The sequence below is a fragment of the Schistocerca nitens genome, chromosome 4 (assembly GCF_023898315.1).
Source record: "Schistocerca nitens isolate TAMUIC-IGC-003100 chromosome 4, iqSchNite1.1, whole genome shotgun sequence".
NCBI classification, from domain to species: Eukaryota; Metazoa; Arthropoda; class Insecta; order Orthoptera; family Acrididae; genus Schistocerca; species Schistocerca nitens.
This window is the reverse complement of record NC_064617.1, coordinates 432865116-432882932: the sequence shown is the minus strand read 5'-3', so window position 1 is coordinate 432882932 and position 17817 is coordinate 432865116. Positions and strand designations below refer to the sequence as shown.

Genomic DNA, 17817 nt, shown 5'->3' with positions numbered 1-17817 from the left:
CGTTCTTGTTTGTTGTTGTGGTGTTGAAGATGGGTCTATAATTATTTGACTTTTAAGAATACTAGAAAAATAACTCTTACCAGATTTTTGCAAAATTTGTGACATATTTTTCTGTGTATGTACAAAACTCATAAAACTTTCAAATTTGTAATAAATTTGTACCTGTGTGTTCAAATGGTTCAAATGGCTCTGAGCACTATGGGACTTAACATCTCAGGTCATCAGTCCCCTAGAACTTAGAACTACTTAAACCTAACTAACCTAAGGACATCACACACATCCATGCCCGAGGCAGGATTCGAACCTGCGACCGTAGTGGTCGCGCATTTCCAGACTGAATCGCCTAGAACCGCTCGGCCACCAACGAACCAGCCGTGTACATGTGTGTCAAAGAAACACTAGGTCATCCCATTTTTTTAACAGAGGAATTTATCTTCAGTTTCCCCGTCTTAGAATTTATGCCGCAATGCTGTCCTAAACTTGGGGTAATTTTATGGCAATTATTATTCCATAAACTGAACATCTCATGGGACATAATAAATTCTTTACCGACAAAATTAAAGGTTAAATATTATAAAATTCAATATATTTGGAATTTAAATGCTGCAGTACGTATTGGCCATGTTACGAAAAGTACTAAAAGTGGTAAAAAGTAACTCAGTTTTGCTCCAGTGAAATAAAATCTGTGCACTTAAAGAAACGTAAAAATATTGTAGCCAGTGACTACAAGTTTTATGGAGCACAAGTATAATCAGCCGGTTACTAAATAACTAGCAATAACTATGCTCGGGGAAATGAAGTTGAACAATAAAATCGACTCCGTTTTAAAGGACTTCCAAACGTCCAATGTATTTCATCAAATGTATTCGCAGTAGCGAATATGGACAACCATCGGCTGTAGAGTGGAATAACCACAGGGGAAATTTGTGCCGTATTGGGACTCGAATCCGGATTTCCCGTTTATCGCAAGCGCTCGCCTTACCATTTGGCTATCTGTGCACGACTCATGGTCACATCCAAACTTCCATATGTCGTCAACCATGCGTCTGCAACCTGTATTCGTACAGCCATTATGTACATTCCCCTATGTGAGTCGTGCGGCGTTAGGAATCTTCTAAAAAGTGACGAAAACTTTCCAGAACAAAATTGCTATGAGGTTTCACGTTAGTGGAACATAATACGCAGTTTCAGATTGGTCGAAATGGCAGTTTTAGCGGGTTCAAAGCACGTAGGAGCGGAGAACAAAGTATCACACACACTTCTTCACCAGGAGCCATAGCACACAGACGTTGTCGTCGAGAAGAGCAGAGGACACTTGGTCACAGGGAGGCGCAGAGAACAGACTCCGTCACTGCGAGTGGAACAGGATTCACGAGCAGACCGGCCGCGCTATGCCAGCGTCTGTCCCCGCTTGAGACCTCACAACGCCTCGTCTCCCACAAATGACGCAACTGTCGCAGAAATGGCGTACGAAGTTCGTGCGAGATGATAGGTGCTATGGTTCAGATTAATAGATCAGTCACTGTGTGGTGACATTTCGGCCATGATTTTACTCTCAGAGGTTCTATCTCTCTTCACTCACAAATCTTCCTATGCAGCTTTCACCAACAGTTCAATTTCGTGATTAGCAGGCAGTTAACACAATTTCTTGTTTGTTTATTTTATGAGAGCTTTTCCGTTCCTTACCCTCTGAAAATCCACAATTATCAAATGTTCATGTTTGTATAAGTACGATAAGTATTTGATCCTTGGTTGCTCGTAGAAATCACTGAATTTACAACCAACAAATGTACGTAACTTGTAACGTTTGTGTCATTACAGTAGCTGATAGTCCCCGTCACTACCTAGTAATCATTAAACTTTAATCAGGGCACACAACTACAGTCCACGTGTTAGGGCCAACAATTTCCTTCCGTTTCCGTGCGCACTATTTCTTTACGTATTAAAAGTGGACCTTGGCAGGGGACTAGCACCTTGGGAGGGGATATTCAGTGCGTGTCAGTAGCAAAACAGATCGACTAGGGCCTCACCCCAGTGGCGTCTTGTACCATCTACTGAACTCCTAGAATCTCGCAATTGTTCGTTTTTATTACATGGCGTCAACGAAACCTGACTGGTGCGATTTTGTGGACATATAGATTTGGTAACATAAATGACATAAATGCCACTGTTGGTATCAAGTAAGGCCTTCACTGTGAGTTCATAAGCGTTGTCTAAAATTACTGTGACCTATGTTTTGTTTTCTTTCGGTTTGAATTTGCTCAAAGATTATCAGACACGATTGCGTACGTCATGTGGTGTTAGTGATTCGAGGCTGTAAAAAAGATATAACGTTTAGATAGTAACAGCGACTTAACGCTTTAGGTGATAAAAGGATTTTCTTTTCAGTGTAACAATGAAATACATCTCAGTGTACATGATATGGGGACAACAGTGAATACACCTGCTCAGTTTATAATGTTTACAGTGGGGTATGCGGTGGTGAATATTTAACCAATGAATCAAGAGGAAAACAGTTATACATGATAATTCCAATTGTTTATCAGTGGTATATAAAGTACACTACCAGTGTCAAATGGTTCAAATGGCTCTGAGCACTATGGGACTTAACATCTCAGGTCATCAGTCCCCTAGAACTTAGAACTACTTAAACCTAACTAACCTAAGGACATCACACACATCCATGCCCGAGGCAGGATTCGAACCTGCGACCGTAGCGGTCGCGCGGTTCCAGACCTACCAGTGTCACTTACAGGGGAGAAACCAACATGCACGTATGCTTATAGGGAAAAAAACCACGCTACGGTTCAGTAGAATAAAACAATTGATACTAAAGCAAGAAGAATTATGCTAAAAAAAACTCTCGTCATCAATTTCTCATACTGTGGTCCGTACCAGACTGCATGAGTTGAAGTGCAAAATACCCCACGATTCGTTACAGCTTTATTTAGTTAGAACGAGTTTGAGTGAAACATACTATTAGACAAATGCATGACGAAAAATTTTCCTTCCCAAAATGCGATATCCCCCCCATCCCTGAGGAGGAGGAGTACATATGACACTCTCCTAGTACCTACTTCGTAATTACCATGACAGTATAATTAGAGGCTAAGTTTAAGCAGACAGCCATCATTTCATGTTCCCATTGCGAGTGGAATAAGATGGTGCACTTATCATAATGCTATACTAATCACCCTCCGGCATATACCGTATGGATACATTGGGAGTACGAATGTTAATGTACTCATATCTTAATATTTTATAATCATGCGTATAGTGCTAATTTTCGCATATGAGCTGTGAGAACAACATACGTCTAACACGTGCTTACTCTCTTCAATTTATTATCTGTACCACAGGAAATAGGAACGACTTGACTGACCGAACACCACTTGTAGACTTCTGTAATTCCTTAAATTAGGATGGAAGATTCCACGAATGTGTTTCGTTTATAATATACGAAAGCTGCAACCATTCCAAAACACCACTTTCTGTGTAAACTTTGGATCAAAATTCACAACACACAATTATCGACGGAGAGTTTGAGAGTAAATAGTGGTCAAGTGACAGCCTCAAAACACAAACCGTACGACTTAGGAAAAATACCTGGTTCTGTGCTGACACACGGTTCAAATAACAAATTGGGAAACTTCGTTTTCTACGTTGAAACTCTGGTACAACATTTTCCTGCTAAATTCGTGTGTATCATTCTATACTGACCATGTGCATGTTAACGATTGCCAGTTGGTTATTGTCTTAAAATTACTAGTACGCACCCCTCGTCACAATTGCACATTTTCAGTATACGAGTGCTACATTTTTTTCAACCTCCAGTTGATCGCAAAATGAAAATTACATCGAAAATCCGATGAAGATTTGCGCAGATTTATTGTGCAGTGTCTCTAGTATGCCTATCGATTGCGTCACGTGATCACATAAAAAAGCTTAGAACAATAGATTCTCCATCCAAGTATAATGCCTCTAGAGGGGTTCCACCTGGTGTCATACATCCCACATAAACTAACTGTCAGGCGTTTCCTTCTTCATGATAATGCTGAATCGAATACTGCAGATGCATCAATGGCGCTCCTGCAGCATTTTCGATGGGAAGTGTTCCCCATACGGCTCGGCCTTGGCTCTCTCTGATTTTCGTCTGCTCACTCATATGAACCACTGATACGATAGCGTTTTGACACAGAGAGTTGTAGAGACAACGAACTGCAAACCGGCGTATGACAAGGGTATTGGAAAATTCGTACCACGCTACGAAAGTAGGAATGACGACGAGGTAGAGAAGCATTTGGAAGGAGTGTTGGTAGTAAAATATTTTCGATTTTCACTGTTGTTTCCATTGCGCGGGTCGGAAAAAATGGTCCTCGTAAATGACCCTCACAGGATATTCGCGCATTTCTTAATAATCATCTATAACCCAATAAAGAATACTCGGTTCATTGAAATAGTTCTTCAAGAGAAAGTTGAATTCCTCAGTCACCAGAATAGAGATAACAAGTTATGGATTATTCGGAATCCTTTGAAATAATGTCTCACTAGTTCGTAAATTGGATTCTTTGTCCGTTGGCTTAAAGTTTGAAAGATTTTATTTGTTTGTGGGTGGAACTTCAAATCGTTGTGTTATGTTCGTAAGACACTTCTGTCGTACAACGTGTCAGAATAAGAGACAAGTGGCCAAGTGATAGCCTCAGAAATAGAAAAAGACTGTGGAGGTACAGTAAGAACAGTAATTCGTGCTCTAGTAAATAAGACTTTCAAACATTAGCAAGAGAGTTTTTGCTTATTCACGATACAAGCGTAGAGCAGTAGACACAGATTCAGGCACTGGTGGATTTCTATTATCTTGAAGTTATAATATATAAAGATATATAGTATACAAACAACAATTTTTTTCACGATTAATTGCACCTGCAGTGCAGTATATCCGCACATACAACAGCAATATACACAAACTTATTAAGCGATATACTGTAACATTCTATAGACAAACAACGGAGCACATGTGGAAGTGTATCCATGGAAAACTTTATGAGTTAGGCTATAATTTGCAACAAACCGCTTACCACTATCTAGAACAGTTTCTGAAAATAATTTTGTGGACAGAGAAAGAATTTATGCTTATTCTTTACTGTCTCAGTTCGCCTTCGTATCTTAATGGACAGCGTGTCTGACTACTATACAGAGGATCCGTGTTCGATTCCCGGTACAGCCAGAGGTTTTTCCTTGGAAGGATGACTGTAACGAGGTGCATTCAGCCTCGTGGGACCATAAAAGAGTGAGAAATAGCGCCTGCGAGGTCAAGACACCCCACAACGGCAGGGAGAGCTGTGTGCTGAGCACACGCCCCTCCATACCTCACCCAGTGTCGCCACTGGCAGAGGATGACACGGGGATTGGTCGCTTCCGACTGGCTAGCCGACGTCATAACGCACAATTTTATTATCTCGCTGCTTAGTACTCAACGATCATGTGGATCTATAGAGTACACTAGGGGCGGCCAAGAATTTGGCTAGCTGGCTGTGCCTCGGCACGAGAGCCATAGCGCTCCACCTGTCGGGCCCGTTTTGCCCCCGGCCACGCTTCGCTGTCTCAATGTGAGGAGAGGGAAACTGGGGACGTGCTGCATTTGGATAGCAATGAAATCGCACTGTCTACGACTTGGTTTTATATTTCACGTTTCTCAACAACATAAATTAAAAACGAAACAAATTTCCAATATTATTTAATTACTTTTCGCGTGCTGAAGTTATACAATTTACAATTGGTACAAACTGTCGCCATATGGATAGACTCCGAGAATTTTATAAATTTTCACACACGGATTGCCACGTGTTCGTGACATTTTTAATTTCATAACCTAAAAGAACTTCTTTCACACACATAAATTGGTCTAAATATTGTAGCACTACTACAACCTCATTATGGAGACCTGGAAACTCTACCTGACAAAAGCAGTGTAGCCGGCCGTGGTGGTCTCGCGGTTCTAGGCGCGCAGTCCGGAACCGTGCGACTGCTACGGTCGCAGGTTCGAATCCTGCCTCGGGCATGGATGTGTGTGATGTCCTTAGGTTAGTTAGGTTTAAGTAGTTCTAAGTTCTAGGGGACTGATGACCACAGCAGTTGAGTCCCATAGTGCTCAGAGCCATTTGAACCATTTTTGAAAAGCAGTGTAGGCGTCCAGGATAGTTTTAACATTACAGGGATTTGTCTCCAAAAAGCCAATTACCTTGCCCATCAATCAGTTACATCTGTATATGCACAGGTGTTCTTTCAACTGAAACAGCAAGCGGTCTCAAAAACAAATGAAGAAGTGGCAGGGTCCTCAAAACGTTTAGGTAACTATCGTTGTAATACTTTGAAGGTCAAAAAGAATTCTTCAAAGCTCCGGCTTTTCTTAATGCTAGTTATCTTAGGTAACTGGACTGTGCGTCAGATTGTGTCCCTTCTACAAACCCATTTTCTTTTTAAATGCATCCCCATCAAATCATAAATGAGTTGTTTATCTGCTTGCGATGTGTAACTGTGAGTAGTGTACAGTCAAGTCCACTTAAAACGTGACGTCTGCAATGTGTTAATGTTCGTTCACGCACTCCTTTTTCCTTCATAAATTCAACAGTATCGTCTTTTAAATCGAAAAATCGTTCCAGGCATGCCCTTTGACTTAACCAATGTACTTTTCAGTACTGTATGAAGTCTCCACACTCATCGTTCAGTTCCACCGAAAGCTGTTGCAACTGCCAGCAGAATAATCCGTGCGGCGTCAGGAATTTTGCTATTCTTACCACCAGTTCCTACACGTTATCAATGCCTGCAAATTTAGCACAGACTGCTTCTTGAGGGGTAGAACAATGAATGTCGTCTGTCAATAATTGTAATTTTTTGCTCGTTCGTTGGCAGCTATTTCGTTAAATTTTTCTCCATGCTATCGTAATGTACAGTGAATGAAGGCTTTCACGACCGGATGACATAGCTACTGGTAAACCTTTCGGGATGTGAGGTCGTGGTCCAAGAAACTCTTCTGTTCCTAACGTTTTGACCAGGACTGCCCTGGACATCCTCAGAGGCGCTTCTGCCCTCAGTCTTGCCGACTGACCGGTCGATCGTCCGAGAACAACATAAATACTGTAGGAAAAGGGGCGTGGTCAAAGTAACACGTGATGTGCAGGGATAATTTTTTTCAGAGATAAAACTTACAAAATTGCTAATGCTTTCGTGGCCAGTTGTTGACAAACTGCCTATTTGCTTCTGTCTCGGGTTGTTCGGCCGACGTTCGTCTGATGATTTTACTGACGTTTCGCCAGCACGAGCGGCTGGCATTGTCAAAGCTTCACCCTCCATTGCCTTAACTATCTTGTCTTGTCAAAGATAAAATTGTGTATCTACTCTGCAGCGCTACTGTCCATATGTCGCTAAATTTCATTGTCTCCTCTTTCCTATTAAAATTGTCCTGATGCTTTTAAAAGTCAATGGCTTCTCTATATAGTTTGACGTTGTAGACAAAATTTCTGTTTCAGAAAACTTCACTTCGTGGTTTCATGACTGATGAGCATGCAACGCTACAGCTGTTTTTTGTGTTTTTTCTAGTATTTATGTCGCTCTGGGACGTCCGACCGGTCAGTCGGAGGAGCGCCTATGAGGATGTCCAACGCAGTCCTGGACGAAACGTCGGGAACAGTTTCTTGGACCACGACCTCACATCCCGAAAGCTTTAACAACAGTTACATCGTAATGTTTCATAGCAAATTCGCAGTACCCGTCGCTTAAACTTAGAATTCTCACCCCTCTCTTCTGTCAATCCCACTCATTTTTAAAGGCTTGTGATGACAGATCGCTAGCCTGTCTCTTTTTGTCCAAACAGCCATTGGATCTGTGAACGTACTCTATAACACGAATAGCCAAGGGTGAACAACGCAGACACCACGATTCTTTCGAACTGAAGAGCACAATACTGAGTGAAATGTCGCTCCATTCCGGGTACTTCCGAGGAGGACCGAGCAAATCCGAGACAGGCCAGACCTTGGTGCGCCCGCGGCCCGCACCCCGCGCACGCGTGAATTTTGGTACGCCGTGGCCGACCCTGGACTACACATACGACGTTAACTAATCACCTCTGCAAGGCATCTGACCACATTATCCGCGTGATCGATTCTTTAACGTATCCTTATATCCTACACCATTTTCGAGCAGAAAAACAGCGAAAAGAAACAGCTCAAAAACATCACTTCTACCGACGTCATGTTCTTAGAGTCAGAACTCGTGAGGGTTGACACACCTGAATACGTCTCCATAGCGGCGGTGCAGTTCTCGGAAATGCTCCAGCAGCACAGGCAACTTCCGGAAGTACAGGACGTTGCCGAGCAGCGGCAGCGGATGCGGGCCCGGGATGTCGGTGCGCGGGCGGTTCAGCCAGAGCCAGGCGCAGAAGGCCAGCAGGCCGGCCAGCGCGTAGCCCACCGCGGCACAGCACGCGACCAACACGCCCATCTCTGTCCAGGGAGACTGGAGGGCGGCAGGGAGCCCGAGCGCCTATAACAGTGCGTACTCTGGAGTTGCGCAACGGCGGGCACACGCTCTGGAGTCGGGACAGAAGGGCACGAGAGAAGGACATCCAGCGACTGGCTCCAGCCGCTAGCTTACAGTGGAGAGGTTGCCTTTCGACTCAATACGGCCCTCCGAATGACGTACCTTTGAGGGATGGCAATGCATGACTTTTATTACCGTCTTAAATGCAGTTTTTCTTTAATTTTTCTGCAATCGATTTGCAGACAATACATGAAAGGTGTCTTCAGCATAATTTATCGTCTGTCTCAGAACAGTCGGATACAGAATTTGTTAATATCCATACTAAAAACTCAACTTGTATCACCCCACTGCAATACGGAATCAGATTTCAAACAGATGTTACAAATATCTCAAAACATCTATATCTCGCTGGTAAACATGTAACTGTTCGTTTTTCCTGCGTTCTGTTCGAGATTGGAACGGTAGAGAAGTAGCATGTAAACTGCTGAGTAATCATGTAGATGTAGATGCAGATCCAGATGCTGCCGAATGAGCCTGGTGTCGCTTAGCTTCTGACGGACTTCGCACAGACTGCGTCTGTCGAACAAACTCTGCTGCAGGCTGAAATGGAAGTATTTATACTCCTATTGTAAGGTATCTTACGACAGGAAGTAAGCTGCCATCATGTAATAGAGTGCGGTAATGTTGCGTTGTGCTAAACCAATTAGCAGCCCAGTCAACCACCGGCGGCAAAACACTGTGTTGGGGGTGCTGCACAACCACTATTACAGCGCCCATTTAAAGAATTACATTGTTGTCCGGCGTGCGTGGTAGTAACCATCCGCCTGAAGATCCTGCCGCATCAAGGAGTACTGTACAGTAAGTCCGAAACTCCTGCCCCCCCCCCCTTTCTTGGTCATGTCGTATATTTGAACCCCATATATCTCTCATTTCTTTTGAGCTGGCAAACAAAAACACCTACAGGGGGGGGGGGGGGGGGGGGGGGGAAGAACGAGTTCTGGCAAGTGCATCGGTTCATGTTCGTGCACATTCCGAGAAAACCATAAGAGATGTGCAACGGGATTTTGCCGCACGATTCCATAAAGAAGCTCCACAAAAGCGAATGATGGAAACAAAAACTCTTCAGAAATTTATTCCTTTTGTATGGAAAGAGAACGAATCGGCAATGAACAAGACAACAAACATGTGCAGAAGTGACGGTATCTGTGACGAGATCTCCTATAGAATTATTGCGGAAAAGATCTGCTGAATCTGTAATTCCAAAAACGGCTACGCTGATATACATGGAAGAAGATGTGTAATTAAAATCTCTTTTGGCCAACATTCGTAAAATAGTTGCGTGATGAGCACATGCGGCGAAGACACGAAGCTTCCTCAAGATTACTCAATGTGTTTATGACGCTCCCACAGCGAGGCAAAGTTTTATGTTCAGACGAATGTGCAATTTATCGACTTGTCGGAATAAGGGTATTTTTTCTGAAGCACGAACAACCCATGTTCTTCTTCTTCTTTTGTTTCACCCTCTTTGGGGTACGCTGGATCAATCATTTTTTTGTGCGTTGTTCTTTTCTTAGGACCCAGTATTTCTTCATTCTTTCTGATCTTCTTTTCCTCTCTTCTTCCGAGACGAAGGGTTTGGACTTTTGTGTAGATTTGTCTTGGAGCTTTATGTTTTCATCTTTAGTAATCAATTTAGCTGTTCGATCGACAAGTGAATTTTCTGAATCTCTAATTCAACTAGATCTTTCTCAGTTTCTTTAAACAAGTTGGGTTTCGTTTTGCGGTTACGGAAAAAGTCAAAGGTTTTTTTTGGTTAATCTGTTGGAATTCATTCTGAGAAGATGACCAATAAAAATTTATCCTCCTTTTTCGCATAGTATCTGAAAGTTTTCCAATTTTCTTGTAGAGAGTTCATTTTTGATGTATATAATCTTATTGTCTTGAAATTTTGGTCCTATGATTTTTCTTAAAATTTTTCTTTCCTTTAGATCAAGTTTCTCCATTTCGCCTTTGAAATTCATGTTTAGTGTTCTTGCTGCATACAGTGCTCCTGGCTTAATCACGGTCTTGTAATGTGTAACTTTGGACCCATATGAAAGGGATTTTTTGTTTTATGTATTTTTATTTTAGTTGGAAGGCCAATTCAAGGTTATTTTTTCTGGATTCCATTGATTTGCTTTTCCCAGCATTCCAACTAAACCATTGTCCGAGATATTTGAATCCTTTCACTATTTCAGTGTTTTGTTCTTGAACTTTGAGGTATTTACATGAGTGCTTGATGTTTGTCAACATATTAGTTTTTTCAAAGGAGATGTGAAGACCTATTATAGCTGCTTCTTTCTTTAGTTCAAGAGTTTCCTCTCGTGCTTCTTCCATTGTTTCAGCAAACAGGGCCATATCATCTGCAAAAGCAATGCAATTTACTTTAATGTTCTTCTTTTTGCAACCCAGTCTTAAACCACTCTTAATATTTGTGTTCGATTCTCTGACTACTTTCTCAAGTGCACAATTGAACAGGAACGGTGAGAGCCCATCCCTTTGTCGCACTTCCGATTTTATTTCAAAGGGTTCCGATAATTCCCCCATAAATTTAACTTTCCAAAATGTATTTGTAAGGGTCGCTTTTGGAGATTAGTTGCATTCTTATGCCGACCCATTTCTTCCAGATAATACAGCTTCTCTATCAACCGAATCGTATGCTTTTTTTAAATAAATGAAGGAGATTACGTATGTTTTTGCCCTTGATTTTTGGTATGCCATGATGTTATTTATTATGAAAAGTTAAAGAATAATGCTCCACATTTTCTGATCTGAGCTGCAGTGTCAGTAGACACCTCATGTTTTTCGACGGTGCAGTGAATCAACATTATTCCAAAATGAGATTTTCACTCTGCAGTGGAGTGTGCGCTGATATGAAACTTCCTGGCAGATTAAAACTGTGTGCCGGACCAAGACTCGAACTCGGGACCTTTGCCTTTCGCGGGCAAGTGCTCTAACAAACTGAGCTACCCAAGCACGACTCACGCCCCGTCCTCACAGCTTTACTTCCGCCAGTACCTCGCCTCCTACCTTCCAAACTTTACAGAAGCTCTCCTGCGAACCTTGCAGAACTAGAGCACTTGCCCGCGAAAGGCAAAGGTCCCGAGTTCGAGTCTCGGTCCGGCACACAGTTTTAATCTGCCAGGAAGTTTCAATCAACATTATTACTTGCAAATGTTGCGTGAATAGTTTATTCCAGAGCGCCAGAGACTGAAAATTCCTGCTGACAGTTGGATTCAACCAGAGGGAGCTCCTACCCACTACGCTCTTCGTGTTCGAGAATTCTTGGATCAAATATCACCTCAGAGGTGGATAGGGAGAGAATCAGCTGATCGGGTGGCCTCCAAGGGGTCCATATCTGACATCACATGACAGTTCCAGGGGGGGAATAATTAAGCAGCATGTCAAGGAGCAACGCTACCAGATAATTGACGAACTGAAGCAAGCTGTTAGGGAGGCATTCAAGTACATCAGACTTCCTGTGCTTCAGAAAATTTAACGCAAGACCTAGAGCCGCATCATTTTGTGCCGCGACAGCGATGGTGCCCATACTGTTGTTCTAGATCATTAAACAAACTGGAACGTAAAGTATCGACGTTTGTCACACATCTGTTGTGACAGATCGAAATAAAGAAAGAAATCAGTAAAATAAATAAATAAATACATATCATGATCAAACAAGATGGGGGTGACGGGACTTTCGGACCAGACTATGTATATACACCTTTTATTGGAAGTAAGTCCATGTCATGAGACAGACCTCTGTTTCTTAGAGTATACGATATGTCAGACTCGAGGAGTCAGTCATGATTTAATAGCAAAGGAGTTGCAATATTATCGTTTCCTGTGCATTTTCCAAGTACAACACCAAAACTTCTTGCCAGATTATGCATCTCTCAAGGGTACCACAGATTTTCATACTACGATGGTTGTAATATCATTCGGTTCAGTCACTTTCCGAAGATGGTCTTATCAGACCCAGAAGGCAGTATCCAGTCCGCGGGTCATTCAAACAAAACAGAAACGTATCATTACCTCACGTAGGAAGAAGTCACAAAAAAATTCGTCACACAAAGAAGTGCCTGGCAGGGAACAGGGTAAAGAACACAACAAAGAGTTGTTTCGGTCACTTGTCTCCTAACTGATCTGCTGCAGCCTGCCACTAGTTCCCCTCCTGTGCCAACATTTTCATCTCGAAGTATCACATGCAACCTATGTCCTCAATTATTTGCTGGGTGTATTCCAATCTCTATCTTCTTCTTCGCTTTTTACCCTGTACTGTTCCTAATAGTAACAGGGAGGTTATTCCCTGCGTCTTAACACTTGTCCTATCATCCTGTCCGTTCTTTCTGCCAACGTTTTCCATCCATTCCTTCCCTCGCCGTTTCTACGGAGGACCTACTCATTCCTTACTTTGTCAGTCCACGTTAGAACCACATCCCAAATGCCTCAATTCTATTCTGTTCCGGTTTTCCCAAAGTCAATATTTCAGTACTATACAATGCTATGTTACAATCGTACATCCTCGGGAATTTCTTCCCCAAATTAAAGCCTATATCTAATCTCTATAGACGAGTCTGGACCAGGAATGCTCTCTTTGCCAGTGCTAGTCAGCATTTTATGTCCTCCTTGGTCTGCCCATCATGTGTTGTTTGGCTTCCTAGGTAGCAGAATTCCTTAACTTCGACTACTTCGTTATCCCCAATTCTGATGTCAAGTTTCTCGCTGTTCTCATTTCTGCTCCTTCTCATTACTTTTTTCTTTCCTCGATGTACTCTCAATCCATATCTTGTATTCAGTAGACTGTTCATTCCATTCTTGCAGCTCTTCTTCACTTTCACTGCGGATAGCAATGTCATCAACGAATCTTATCGTTGATTCACCCTGACTTTCAATCCCGCTCTTTAACTTTCCTATTATTTCCGTCATTGCTACTGCGATGTACAGATTGAATAGAAGACGCGAAACACTACATCCATACATTATATTCTTTTTAATCCAAGCACTTTATTCTTGGTCTTCCAATCTTACTGCTTCCTCTTGGTTCTTGTACATATTGCGTATTACACGCCTTTTCTTATAGCGTACCGTATTTTTCTCAGAATTTCCAACATCTTGCATCATTTTACATTGACGAACGCTTTTTCCAAGCCAACAAATCCTACGAACGTGCCTTGATTTTTCTACAGTCCTGCTTCCGTTAACAAACGCAATGTCAGAACAGCCACTCTCGTGCTATTACTTTTTATGGAACCAAACTGATCATCAACTAACTGATCTTCAGTTTTATTTCTATTCTTCTGTATATTATTCTTCTCAACAACATGCATGCATGAGCTGTTAAACTGATTTTGTGATAATTCTCCGTTTTTCGGCTCTTCCAATCTTCACAGTTGTGTGAATGACGTTTTTTCCGAAAGTCTGATGGTGTATCACCTATATCATACTGTTGTGTGAGACTTCATACACAGTGGTAATGGGAGGTGGGCTACAGACTGGTGTAGCCACTGTCGCCATAGGAAAGCTGTATAGGTGTGTACGTGACAGAAAACAAGTTGACACAATATACAGAAGATTTGCTTAACTTGTATTTCTCCAAGTGTACGACGAATCATTACAATTAATTGAGGCGGCTTTCTGAGCTAAAGCAAGAACGGTGGTGTCGAAGCCACGACAAGGTGGCGTCTGTATAGCATCACATAGCGAAGTGGATCCGAGTAACAGTGGCTGTGTTGCTGTCGCTCGCCGTCCAATATCGCGGCAGTAGAGGGCGCTCGTGGTACAGAATTGCTAGAGACATGACTCGGTGGGCGCGCTACATTGAGTCTGCTAGACTCTGCACGATGGCTATGGACATCTGGTGGAAACTTGTAATTCCGCTGCCAGCTTTGATGCCCATGTTGTGGTATTGGTACTTAATATTACACATACATTCTACGCGCCAATGAATATTCATTTTGTTGCCACTTCCCCAACTGATTTTAGAAATTCGTACGGGATGTTATCTATCCGTTCTGTCCTATTTTATGTTAATCTTCCAAAGCTCTTTTAAATTCTAATTCTAATACTGGAACTAATATATCTTCCCCATCGATCCCTGTTTCTTCTTCTTTCGTGGCGTAAGGTGAGTCCTCCCCTCATAAAGGTCTTAAATGTTCTCTTTCGACCTATTCGCTCTCTCCTCTCAGTGGAAATCCCGTTGCACTCTCAATGAATCCGCCCTTGCTTTTAATTTCACCGAAGGCAGTTTTGACTTTACTATTTGCTGGGTACATTCTTCTGACAATCATTTCTTTTTCGATTTCTTCAAATTTTTCATGCTATTTCGCCTTAGCTCCACAGCACTTTCCGTTTACTTCAGTCCTATGGGACTTGCATTTCTGTATTCCTGTATTTCCCCGAAAATTTTTGCACTTCCTTCTCTCACTGTTTAGCTGAAGTATTTCTTCTGTTGACCACGGTTTCTTTGCTGTTACCTTCTCAGTACATATGTTTTTCTTCCCAGCATCTGTCATTGCGCTTTTTAAAGTTGTCCATTCCTCTTCAACTGAACTGCCTCCTCAAAGAACTTCAAGTGTATCTCTTCATTCCTAGTACCTCTGTATTCCATTTCTTTGCACATTGATTCTTGCTGACTAGTCTCTTTATCTTAAGCCTACCCTTCATTATTACTAAATCGTATTCTAAGTCTGTATCCGATCCTTGATACGCCTTACAATCCAGTATCTGGTTTTGGAATCTCTGCCTGAGCATGATGTAATCTAACTGGAATCTCTACGTATATCCCTTGCTTTTGCAAGTATAATTCCTCCTCTTGTGATTCTTGAACAGTGTATTCCCAAGTACTAGCTGAAATTTATGGCAGAACCCAGTTAACCTTTTTCGTTTCCCGTTCCCACTACCAAGCGCATATTCTCCCGTAACCCTTTCCTCTACTCCTTCCCTACAACCGCATTCTAGTCCTCCAAGACTATTAGATTTTCATCTCCATTTACGTAGGGAATTACCTGCTCCTCAAATACTTTGGCATGCAGACCTTAACTATCGTTGTTGGTGTTGTTTTAGTGTCGATTTTGATGAGAACAACCACTATCACTTCATCGTTCACAGTAACTAATTCTCCGTTCTACCTTGCCATTCATAACCAATCCCAGTCCAGTTACATCATTTTATGCTGGTGTTAATATTACCCTATACACGTGTTGTCTTCTTTAAATTTCACCTGACTCATCCTCACTGTATCTAGATTGAGCCTTAGCATTTCCTTTTTCAGATTTTCTACCTTTCCTACCACGTTCAAACTTTTGACATTCCACTCATCGACTCACAGAACGTTACCCTTTCGTTGGTTATTCTATATTTTCCTCAAGGTCACTTCCCCTTGGCAGTCACCTCCCAGAGATCTGAATGGCGGCCAAGTCTGGAATCTTTTGCCGGTGGAGACATCATCATGACACTTTTTCAGTTACAGAACACATGACCAGTGGATGCACATTACGCGTTTTTAATGCAGTGGTTGTCTGCCCCCAGTAGCTTAGTGGTCAGCCCGACAGACTGTCGATCCTAAAGGCCCGGGTACGATTCCCGGCTGGGTCGGAGATTTTCTACACTCAGGGACTGGATGTTGTGTTATCCTAATCATCGTCATTTCATCCCCATCGACGCGCAAGTCGCCGAAGTGGCGTCAAATCGAAAGACTTGCACCCAGCGAAAGGTCTACCCGACGGGAGGCCCTAGTCACACGACATTTATATTTAATTCAGTGGCTTCCTTTGCCTTCTGCATCCTCATGCCGTTGATCATTGATAGTTCTTCCGCCTTTGAGGAACAGTTTCCCACCCGAAGGGCAAGAGAGTGCTCTGAATACCTGTCCGCTCCTTCGTCCTCTTCAACAAGCACGTTGCCACAATGAAGGTGACTTCTTATGTTGGACGGCTTCGGCCGCCAGTGCTGACGATTCTTCTTCAAAACGTACAAATATCTGGATACTCACACACACACATCATATTTCCTCTGTGGATAAACACAGGTTATCATTACTAATAGAATAGAATAGAAGCTACATGCAATGGCAAACGTAACGATAAAGGTATTCAAAACACATTCTCCGACTTCTTGCCGCATCATTTCAGAGTAAATCCTGGAGCTCCTGAAGAATTCTGGTCTACCAGAGGACGTCATCAAAAACCTTAGAGCACGAGCTCCCAACCTTTAGGCTGCACGGATCCACAAAGAAGGTATTCCATTGAGGTCAATTGTTAGCGCCATTGTGACTCCTGCCTACAGGCTAGCCAACTGTTTAACTAAGTTGATGAGTCCGAGAGCTGGCCGCTGTGAACACCACATCAAAAATTCTCAGATGTTCACTGAGAAAATTAAACGGATTAAAGTTGCCCCAAACAATATTTTAGTCAGTGAGGACGTGGTCTCACTGTTTACATAAGGGCACGTTGAAACTGATGGCAGAGAATTTTCCTCCTGAAACGATAAAGTTGTTCATACATGTTATGACAACCACCTACTTCTTGTACGACGGTAAATTTTACGAAATGATTGACGGAATGGCTGTGGGTTCTCCGATGTCTCCAGAAATGGCCTTCATTTTTCTTGGAATATTTTGAATGACATGCATTAAATTCGGCTCCCATTCGACCATCTTCATTATATCTTAATGTTGACGACACATTTATGGTCTGGCCACATGGCGTAGACGCCTTCGAGCACTTCCAGGAACATATGAATAACTTGCAGCCAAACAACCAGTTCAACGACCAGGCAGAGAAAGGGAGAAGGCTGCCGTTTTTAGAAGTTTTGGCGCAACAAAAGTCGGATGGACGTCTCGGCCACTCAGTGTACCGCAAGCCGACGCACCCTGATTTATAACTTAGCGCGCAGAGTTTTCACCTTAAATACACTGGTAGATAGAGCAAAAACCATTTCTGACAATGAGCACTTGGATAACGAAATCGATCTTCCGAAGTATGTGTTCCGAAAGAACGGCTGTGGGTCACGTGATATAATGCCAGCGTTCTCCAACAGAAGAAAACTTGAACGTTTACGTAATGAGTCAGTTATTGCACTTCTTCCCTTCTGCGGCGCTACATTCAGCAAAATAAGCAGAATCCTCCTACTAAGATAAAGCAGATGCTACGCCCCGTTAGAGAAAGTCTCGGCATCAGGATTCCTGGGATTTACAACATCCCACGTTAGTGCGGAAGCAAATACATCGGTAGGTCCATCCGC

The 17817-nt window shown here is 42.5% G+C and overlaps 1 protein-coding gene across 1 annotated transcript in view; it reads right to left on the bottom strand.

Annotated features, from left to right (window-relative positions):
• Positions 1–8496, bottom strand: part of LOC126252357 (cytochrome P450 4C1-like) — a 112194-nt gene extending 103698 nt beyond the window's left edge. The window contains exon 1 of the mRNA XM_049953248.1: positions 8285–8496. Coding sequence (XP_049809205.1) covers positions 8285–8496 — 212 coding nt within the window. The remainder of the gene's footprint in view (positions 1–8284) is intronic.
• Positions 8497–17817: the final 9321 nt, after the last annotated feature.